Raw genomic sequence first — 10952 nt, forward strand, 5'->3', positions numbered from 1 at the left:
AGAAGGACAAGTTCTGGTGTGCAATAGAGAAGCTGATGGAAAACGTGAAAGATAAGGAAGTTGTTGTGGTAGGAGGAGACCTAAATGGACATGTGGGAAGGAGTATGGACGGTTTTGAGGGAGTTCATGGGGGTTACGGATATGGTGTGAGAAATGGAGAAGGTGAAAGGATTTTGGAGTTTGCTGATGGAGCTGATTTGTTGATTTGTAATACTCAGTTCCAGAAAGAGGATAATACGCTTGTTACATACACGTCAGGTGGGTCGACGACAACCGTTGACTACCTGATGGTGCGTAGGCGAGAAAGGGGGCACCTCCGGGACACAAAGGTGATCCCGGGGGAGGAGGCTGTTTCACACCACCACTTGGTTGTTTGCGACATAAGGTTGAAAGGTGCGAGGAGAGCTCGGCGGGTGAAGTACCAACCGATAATGAAGGTGTGGAGGTTGATAGAGGTGACAGTGAGGGAGGCATTAAAAGAGAGGCTGAGTATGGTAGAGGATGATGTGGTTGAGCTTGAAAGTGGTTGGATGTCAATGAAAGAAAGTCTGTTGGGAGCCGTTGGTGAGGTATGTGGATGGACAAAAGGACCACCGAGGCACTGGGAAACATGGTGGTGGGATGATGAAGTTGGAAAGAAGATTGACGAGAAGAGGAAGAAGTTCAAGGAGTGGCAGAAGGCGAAGGGTACGGGGGCAGAAAAGGAAGAGCATGAAAGTTATAAGGCAGCCAAGAAGGCTGCAAAGAAAGGTAGCAAAGGTGCAGGAGGTATGTCGGAAAATGTTCGGAGAACGCTTGGATTTGGAAGAGGGTCAGAGAGCGGTATTCAGGATGGCAAAGCAGATAGCGAAAGAGAGGTGTGATGTGATGGGGGTGAGTTGCTTGAAGGATGAAGTGGGACAAATCGTTGTGGACCCAGATGGAATTAAAGGAAGATGGAAGAGATATATGGAAATACTGTTGAATGCAGAGAATGATTGGGATGGCAACATAGAGAGTAACCCAGTTTTAGGACCGGCAGAGAAGATAACCGAGAAGGAAGTTGAGGAAGCGATTAAAGCAATGAAGAGTAGAAAAGCGGGAGGGCCGACGGGAGTTGTGGGAGATATGTTGAAGGCAGCGGGAAATTGGGGTGGGAAGAGAATGACAGAGATCTGCAATCTGGTGGTGAAAGAAGGCTGCATTCCAGTGGATTGGGAACTGAGTACCCTCGTCCCTCTACACAAGGGGAAAGGTGACCCTCTGGACTGTGGCTCGTATCGAGCGATAACGTTATTGGAGCATGGAATGAAGGTATTGGAAAGGTTGTTGGAGAGGAGGATAAGGAAGAAAGTGAAGATTGACGAAATGCAGTTTGGATTTATGCCAGGAAGAGGAACGACAGACGTGCTTTTTATTGTGAGGCAGTTGCAGGAGAAGTACATGGAGAAGAGGAAGAAGTTGTTTCTTGGGTTTGTTGATCTGGAGAAAGCATTCGATAGGGTTCCACGTGAAGTAGTGACATGGGCATTGAGGAAGTTAGGAGGGGAGGAATGGTTGATCAGAGTAGTGATGGCAATGTACAAAAGCGCGCACAGCTGTAAGGACGAAGGACGGGAACAGTGGTGAGTTTGAGGGGGAAGGTGGGAGTGCTTCAGGGATTGGTATTAAGTCCACTACTATTTGTAGCTGTGATGGAGGTGCTGGCTCGGAACGTAAATGAGTGTTTACCGTGGGAGTTGTTGTATGCAGATGATCTGGTGTTGATTGCAGAAAGTATGGATGGACTGAAGGAGAAGATGAACAAGTGGAAGGAATGTATGGAGACAAAAGGTCTGAAGGTGAATATCGGAAAAACAAAGGTGATGGCAAGTGGTGAGGTGGAAAGAACTGGGAAGTGGCCATGTGCTATGTGCAGGAAGGGTGTCGGAGTGAACTCAATTCAATGTACAATGTGCGCTGAGTGGGTTCATCAAAAATGTAGTGGTTTGAGAGGGTCATTAACCAGTGTGGCAGCTACATTCAAGTGTAAGGTGTGCACAGAGGGGGCTGCAGATGGAGGAAATGTTGAGTTGGATCTTGGAGACGGCGTGAAGCTGGAAGGTGTGAAAACATTTTGTTACCTAGGAGACATGGAGAAGGAGGATCAGACTCGGCAACGGTTGCTCGAGTGAGATGTGCATGGAAGAAGTTTCGGGAACTGAGTGGTGTGCTGACGAGGAGGGGAGTGTCGTTGAAGCTGAAGGGAAAGGTGTATGCTGCATGTGTGAGAAGTGTTATGATTTGTGGGAGCGAGACATGGGTAATGAACGTAGAGCAGCAACGAAGGCTGGAAAGGGTGGAAATGCGAATGGTTCGGTGGATGTGTGGAGTATCGTTGAGAGAGAGGAAGCCGAAAGATGATGGGAATAGAGCCTGTGATGGATGCTGTGAAGAGAAACAGTTTGAGATGGTTTGGTCATGTGTTGAGGAAGGATGAAAGTGACTGGTTGAGAAGAGTGATGGAAATGAATGTGGAAGGAAGTAGAGGACGGGGAAAACTGAGAAAGACTTGGCTGAAGATGGTCAAAGAAGAAATGCGGGCCTGGGGGTTAACAAGGGGAGATGCAGAAAATAGGGCAAAATGGAGAACATTGTCATGGGGACCGCAAGGCTAACCCCCGCTCTTGCAGGGAAAATGGCCTTTTAAAATGCCTGTTGTTGTCGTTGTTGTTGTTGTTGTTGTTGTTGTATGTGCTTACAGCCGAGGCACATTATTTACGAGGTTAGTTTGTCACCATTGTCCCTTAACCGGGTTTTCATTGCGACCAGCAATTCATACTGGTATGGTGGTTTTCCAAAGTGCATCGAAATGTGCAATACATTGAGAGTGTCACACGGGACAGCTCATTGGTTCAAGGCCGTTGACTTTGCAATGGTTTTTGTTTATTATTGCAGCCTTTGTGCTCATCACAGCTTGCACGGATGATGCCAGCCAGCAGTCGTTACCAACTTCCAATACCCGAGAGATGATGGCTTGACATGTTAATTCCGACAGGGTGCAAGGCAAGGTGAAATGTTCTGTGAACGGATGTGGCTGTTGCTTCTTGTATTTTATCTACCTTTTCTCGGAAGCTGTTTGTGTGGTGGAAGACGTTTTTTCAAATATTAGTTTTAACATGTCATAAAACATTTAATCATTTTGTTTTAGTCTTACCAAGGACTTTAAAAATGGTATGTGCTGCTTCCTTGCTTGGCGTTCAGCAGATTTAAAAGTATAGAGCACAAATAACCCCCATCGGTTGGTATCCATGGGGCAGAGGAAATTACTCGAGGAAATGCCCCGCTTGAGTACGGTGAGAAAAGCGGTGCCATTATGACGTCGCTGGTATTCAGAGTATCCTGGTGTTGCTCTGTGTCTCTGTCTGTCACAGTCAGTCATTAGGAGCCTTGGGCCATGTATTAAAAAAAAAAGAAAAAGTAAATAAAAAGTGCTCTTGCAAATGTCGTCAAAGGTGAGAGTTTAGGTTATGGAAGTAGATAATGGAGATGTGGTTGTGATTATGGATTAAATGGTCTTTGGATCTGTACACCTATTCAAAACTTTTGTTAAAGCTATCGAAACATCCAGTGGAGATATGGAATGAAAATTGTTTGATAAATGAAACTTCCTTCAATCATTTCTCTCTGGTCGGCAGCAAGAATAGGTATCTTAAATTTCTTGGTCTTGCCATCATCCATCACTTCTCGTGGGCTAATCACGGATCAAAACTGTCTTCTAAAGCTAGCTGCAAAAACAAGGCATCGTCTGTTGTTCTGAGTCGTTCTTCAACTTGGAATCAGGGCCTTTGTCCAGGACTCTGGAATACTGTTCTCTCCTACGGACTGGTGACTCAGCATCACATCTAGATTCTGTAGAAGCGGAAGCTCTCGATGTCAAAATCTCTTGTGAAGGGGTTTAGGTATGCGGCCTGTTGCTATCATTAGACTGGTGGCTTATCACATCTTTGGTATCGCTCCCCTGCTCTGTCTTCCTAGTTCTTCCAGGATTGAAGCAGCCTTCCAACTATAACGGCACTCAGTGGAGCGCATACCTCCACCAGGCTGAATAGTTTGCCTTATTTATCCCTCTGATGGGCCGGGTCTGCATACGGACCTCCAAAATCGAATCAGTTGTTCTCATCCCTTACCCAACTCATCCACCAAGATTCATCCCAATCCGTCCACAACTTTTTGAGATATCCTTTTCACAAACAGATGGGTGAAAACAGCCTCCACCTACCTTACCAAAGGTGGAGGGAGGTAGTTTTCACCCTGGTTGGGTTTGGGGTGGGTGGGGGGGGGGGGGGGGGGGGGGGGGATGAGATGAGGGAAGGGGGGAAAATTTCCTTGCTCATGAGTTATATCAAACTGTGGCTCCATTAGTACATTACCTTTTTGGGTCATCTCTTTGATTATTATCAGAGATGAACTTGTAAAATGGGTCGTGATGGCCAGATGTCCATCCCTCTGTTCACTTTTTGCTATTTTTGCTACTCCTCCCTTAACACCTGGCTGATTGTTCTAAAACTTGACATGAATACAAGACAGTAGCCCGCACAATCGCTCAGGCTTAGATTTTTCTATTTTGGTTCATGTGGGTTCCCGTTGGAGGAAGGGTGTTAACCCCCAAACCGCATCCCTACTCGTCCCTTATTTGCCAACCGATTGCTCTGAAACCCATTACAGCCCTTCTGCTCTGGTCCGCAGGATTGCCCGGTCTTAGGGTTTCAATTAAGTATTGGGGACCCTCCCAGGGAATCAGGGGGACTCCTAGGGGGGGGGGGATCCTCAAAATCAATAGTGGCCTGCACTACACCCTCTAGATGACTGTCAGCCCACTCAGGACTCAGGATATGTATTTTAGGATTAAAAAAAAAAAACTATCCTTCAATTTTATATCCAAAATTACAATTTGAAAGATTTTGCCAAATGTTTATATAATGTATCCCGATTGCAAAATTTTAGGCAAAGGCCTATTTTGCTCGTATCCACATTCAAGCATTCCCACAATTGCATCGTCTACTGCTCAAGCATAGGTACTAATGATGTGGTTTCTTGGCCAGGATTGAGCTGCTTCGACTTTGCCTTCTCAGTCAGGGCAGTAATTTGGCCATGGTGCTCACATTTAACTTCATGATGAGGGATTTACTCGTAATATGTGTCCGCAACCAACCATGACCATGTTGCGGAAAGTCGGCCGAGGCCCTCACTTTTTCAAAGTTATTCGCTATAAAATTCGTATGAGCGTTTGACGCGAACCTTTCAACATAGGAGTGCCATCCCATGGAAAATTAAAAAAACAAATTTGTGATTCGATGTGAAATTTCGGCACCTTGAGTATTCTACACTACTCACAATAAGTTAGGGATATTGGCAGGTTCTTCGGTGTGGTTGATTTTGTGCATTAATTATGTTGAAAAAAGTTGTTGGTCCTAATTCCATGGTTATTAATGTGTGTGAAAAAACAAAGCATTCTTGATTTCAATACCATAACCCCAACCCCTATTAAAAACATAAACTCACTCCCACAATATCCCTAACTTATTGTGAGTACTGTATGTTGGTGGATATGCCTTATAAATATACATATTACTATTGTTAATAAAATTGGTACAAGATGATTTTAAATTTGGATATGGAGTCCACATTTACTTTTCAATATCGCTGGTTGTATGTTATAATTTTGGTTTGTAGAAACAATTGAGACGAATTGTACAATGATAGTTTTTGTGCCTTTCACAGATAACCAACCTATCTGATATACATGTGTAAAAAAAAAATAAAAAAACCCACCTTTAGAGGCCATTTTTCCCCGCACGGCGGGGGTTGGCCTTTTTCGGGAACCGTGGTTGTTGTTGTTTTTCGGTCCCCTATTTGAAGCAATGTTTTACGGCCGGATGCCCTTCCTGACGCCAACCCTTTTTGCCGCCTTTAACGACAAACAGGGAATTACCAGTGAACTGGTACTCAATTTGCCGACCTCGGAAGGATGACAGGCTGAGTCAACCCACCTGGCGTTAATTCAGCGATCGACCGGGATTCGAACCCAGGATCCTTGTTAATCCTAAGCCGGCACCCTAGCCGCTAGCCCAACACCAGGGATTCTGATATACATGTGTAAAGCATTTTAAATGAACCTCGTCTCAAGGAATGAAAACCCATCCCGAGTCACCTGGCTCAGAACCTCTTACCTATTCCAACCGACAATATACATGTGCACACATTCAATGAACCTTTTTTGGGAGGCTTTAAGTATATTGAATGTGAGAAATGATGGCAAAGTCAGTTGTACAATTTGTATGGAATTGAGTATATACAACAACACAACAACATGCATTTTAAGGCCATTTTCCCTGCTAGAGCGGGGGTTGGCCTTGCGGTCCCCATGACAATCTTCTCCATTTTGCCCTATTTTCTGCATCTCTCCTTGTTAACCCCCTTGCCCGCATTTCTTCTTCCACCATCTTTAGCCCAGTCTTTCTCGGTCTTCCCGTCCTCTACTTCCTTCTACATTCATTTCCATCACTTCTCAACCAGTCACTTTCATCCTTCCTCAACACATGACCAAACCATCTCAACCTGTTCCTCTTCACAGCATCAATCACAGGCTCTATTCCCATCATCTTTTGCAATTCATCATTTGTCTTCCTCTCTCTCAACGATACTCTGCACATCCATCGAACCATTCGCATTTCCACCGAATTGAGTATATAAAGCTTAACATTTTGTCCACCATTGTCAGGTGTAAATGGGTTGCGCTGTATCAGTTTGATTCTTTCATCTTCCATTTTGAAAACTACTTTCACTTTTCAAAGGTTAGATTTTTATTCATAACTGAAGATATCTACCAATTAGGAAAAAAAGGGAAAAGTCCTCTGAAAACAATCGGCACTTTATAGTTATCCTATAAACGAGCTAAGGTTACTCGTTAATCAAAAAAAATTCCGAAAAAATTATTGGTGATTTCCCCGACTAATTGGCTCATTAGTCCAGCTTGCTCCAAGCGGTTGCTCAGCAGCCCTCATTCAAATATCTAAGTGCATAGCCGAGGGTGTGTATCCTGGTCCGAAGGTCACGTGACGTTGTTAAATGGTATTAGACGGCAGACACTGAAGCACGTAATTAACTGGTTGGCATCCGTGGTTTATTCATAACCTGCTACGACGGTTATTCGTGTGCGGCAAGCAAGCCTCAGGCCCAGTAAGTTTGAAGGGAACCGAGGCCACCTCCTCTTAGTAGACCCAAAACCCAGGGCTGCAACAATATTTTATTGGTAGGCTTCCACAACCATCCTCAACCATGTTGTGGAATAGCAGCTTGTGAGAATAAGACCCAAACCAACGAGTGAAAGTTTCGATCAACACAAAGTTCAGGATACTTTTCAAGATTCAAGATTCAATACTGTATTACCACATCAACTTGACAGTTGTTAGGAATTTTTGTGGTCGTCTTCTGTTTCCACACAAGCATGGATATTACACGGTAGAAAAAGCCTTCAACATTTTCAAACATGAAAGTAGTCTTCAAGAAGCTGTTATTAGTTTCCCAGGAATTCCTGCAAATCGATTCGGGGTTCCTGCCTTTTCCCAATTTTTGAGGTTTGGGCTCAGAAAATGTGGGATTGGACCATCCCCATTGCCAAGTGTATATGTGCTTGTACTTGTGTTTAATGAAAGACAACTTGTATTTTATGGTTTTCAAAGCCACCCCATAACCAAGTGCAATGGTAAAAGCGAGCTTCTTACAAAGTCACACGATGATTGGATGGAAAACGTGGCTTGGGTTCCAAAAAATACGTTCTCTGCAGGCATTGGTTACAGGGTGTTTGATGTACCAGGAATTATTGACCTCGCTTCGCAGACTCATTACATGATTTGTAATACCAGATACCACCTGATACATGTTTACATTGAGAATTGGAGTCTCACCCGATCCCAGAAATGCTACCCAGATAAACCATACTTGTGGAGCTTGAGGTAACATGAAAAATTTCGTTCAGTATTTTTAAAGCCTTTGAAGCATGGAAACGGACGTCCTTGCGAAATCCAAAGAAACAATAGTTGCTATGGAAACAGCAATTTCAAAAATTTGATCTATAGAGTGTTTTTGCATGATCGCTTGTGCATTTAACAAATTTGGCTGATGCACCTTAACTGTGGCCTATCAGATGTTGCACAGGTTTTGAATTGTCTTGACTTTTGATTAATTGTGACTGACCCTTCCACATACGACACATGCACAAATTCAGTTTCAATTTGACATCTCGAAAAATGATTAAGTTATGGCAATGATAAAGAAAAGCTCCCTTTGATTATAATGGGGTGAAATTGTTGTCATGGAAACCATTGAATAATGCTAAATCGGGTCGATTTTTGTGAGCCAGGTCTGACCCAATATGCAAACAAACCCTGGTCAAATGTCATCACTCGGATGAAAATTGAAGACTTTATGCAACGTTGACGTTTCGCATCAAACCAGGCTGATTTTTTATTGAACCAATTATATAATTGAATGATCCAATGTGCTCACCCTGTTCTAATTTCAAATCACCGAGATGCAAATTGATGATCCACTTTGACCATAAACAATGTGCTTCTCGCTTTTGATTGATGAACCAATTCAGCGACCCTAGATGTAAAATCTGTTCTACCGTATCAGGTACACATCCTCTGTGTGGGTGGAGATTGCACATGACTTGCTGGGAAAAAAGTATCGGCTGTATCAAGATATTGATAGATGCTTGTGTGGTGTGTGTCTAAAGGGTCATGGGTTATAAAGGCCATGTTCCCGGTGGAGTTAGGGTCTAAATTTGGTGTCGCCCCCTCCACCCCACCTCTCCACGGTTGCATCATGAACCGTTCAATGTTCTCGTTCTTCCAGGAGCTTTGACTGCATTCAAAAAGGGCTGCAACGGGGGCTATCGGTGTCGAATCCAGGGATCTAAGCAGACTAAAGGGTGTGAAGAGTTAAGGGTTAAAAAAAGTGTTCCAATAGTATATAATTAAGACATCGGGGGTCGACGGAGGCTTCACAGAACACCCGTTTTTTGGTTTTATACAAGAAGTCAATCGGATGAAAGTTTACGATTTGTGACCTTGGCCTATTGCCCTCAAACAATAGGTTTCCAGCTTTTGGCTAACTATCAGTTGGCCACGTTCCGTGAAGATCAGTATAGAATTGCGACCGGTCGGTGACAGTCGTGAAATAACGAGAAAGCAATCAAATGATTGCATGCCCGCGCCTGGACCTGTGTCGGCCATATTAAAGGACAAACTCGCATTATAAAACGAGAACGACTCATCGTCACGTCGACCGATATTCCTCCAACCACATGATTGTCCCCCGTCGCACCGCGGAGCGATGGTTTTCCCCTCCGTCTGTGCGTAAGCGAAGGACCGAATTCTAATCTGGTGTGTGGGTGCAACCCACGTCAAAATCCAAGATGGCCGCCTTGCGTCTGCCACTGTCAACTCGCATCACTTCACCGACGGGGGACCTAGGCGTAACGCTTGTTACATTATAATACTTGTACCAAGTTTGATTTAAATCCATTCAGTTGTTCAAGTATCACAATTTTACCTGACATGATGCCATAATCTGCCTCTGACCCTGACCTCTTGATGTCATAATCCAATCAGTTCACCTTTGCATCATATATACTTATACCAAGTTTGTTCAAAATCCAATCACTTGCTCAAGTTGGCACGGAAACACGATTTTAACTTAATATGACCTCTGACCTTTTGACTACAAAATCTAACAGTTCATCTTTTCATCATTATACGTACCTGTACCAAATTTAACTTGGATCCCTTCACCCGTTCTCAAGTTAAAGACCTATTACAGATTTGACCTTTGACCCCAAAATCGAATCAATTCCTCTTTACATCATTCTACATAAGTGTACCAAATTTGTTCAGAATCCCATCACTGGTTCACAAGTTATCGCGGTAACAGGATTGTTACCTAACATGACCTCCAACCTTTGACTTTTTTTTTTTTTGTATACAAGATCGAGGCTCGTGAAAGAGCTAACATTAATCGCACAAAAAGTCAAACCGACATAAAACAAGGGGGCGGTAGACAAGATGGGGAGAGAGGGGGAAGGACAACATTTGAGAGCAGGGACATCGAGAGATATGTGGGAGGGAGAGGGCTTATGGGGAGGAGGGAGAGGTATAAAACATAAGGACACTGCAAGGACTTCCAGGAAAGAAGTTGGAATTTCAAAAAAGTATCTGGGGTGAATTAGCAGGGGTAGAAAAGATCAAGGTTTTGGATGGGGGAAGATGAGAGATGGTGATGAACAGCTGTTTTAAAGACCTGGAGGGAGGAGTGGGATTGAAGGGAATGGGGGAGTTTGTTCCAGAGCTGGGAGAAAAGGGAAATAAGAGTGAAGGTGAGCAGAGAGCCGAGATTTTGGCAGTTTCACCATGAGGGTTGCAGGCAGATCTTGTGCGACTTGTAGGAATATTTAGGGGACAGAGCACAGAGAGCTGGGGGAGCAAGGCCAGAGAGGAGTCGGTAGAAGACAAAGACCACCAACCTGCCTGCCTGCACCAACATTGTGACCGCAAAATCTAATCATTTCATCTTTACCTCATTATACATACCTGCACCAAGTTTGACCAAGATCCTTTCAGCCATTCTCAAGTTATCGCAGTAACGAAAACCTATCATGGACGGACGGACAACCTGAAAACATAATACCTTCGGCGACTTCATTGGCGGAGGCATAAAAACCACCACCTGGCGTTTGTGGCTTAACCTTAGCACATTCTGTGTGCACAAGCAAAAACAGACCCAAATGCTACGGCCTCTCCTCTGGTGAGGGTAACAAATATGTATACAAATTCAATTTTATACCACAGATTCATTTGTAACCTCTCATCAATTTCCAATTAATAATATTCTTACAACCTCTTCCTCAACACAGACCTTGACCAAGTGTG

General features: G+C 43.9%; 1 protein-coding gene across 2 annotated transcripts in view; it reads left to right on the forward strand.

The window, feature by feature from the left end:
• Positions 1–3466, forward strand: part of RNF19A (ring finger protein 19A, RBR E3 ubiquitin protein ligase) — a 48533-nt gene extending 45067 nt beyond the window's left edge. For both annotated transcript variants that reach the window (XM_068125216.2, XM_078783723.1), the window contains exon 11: positions 2917–3466. In XM_068125216.2, the coding sequence (XP_067981317.1) occupies positions 2917–2991 (75 nt within the window). In that variant the 3' untranslated portion in view covers positions 2992–3466. The remainder of the gene's footprint in view (positions 1–2916) is intronic.
• Positions 3467–10952: the final 7486 nt, after the last annotated feature.

This window comes from Myxine glutinosa, chromosome 8, assembly GCF_964187855.1.
Source record: "Myxine glutinosa chromosome 8, kmMyxGlut1.1, whole genome shotgun sequence".
NCBI lineage: Eukaryota > Metazoa > Chordata > Myxini > Myxiniformes > Myxinidae > Myxine > Myxine glutinosa.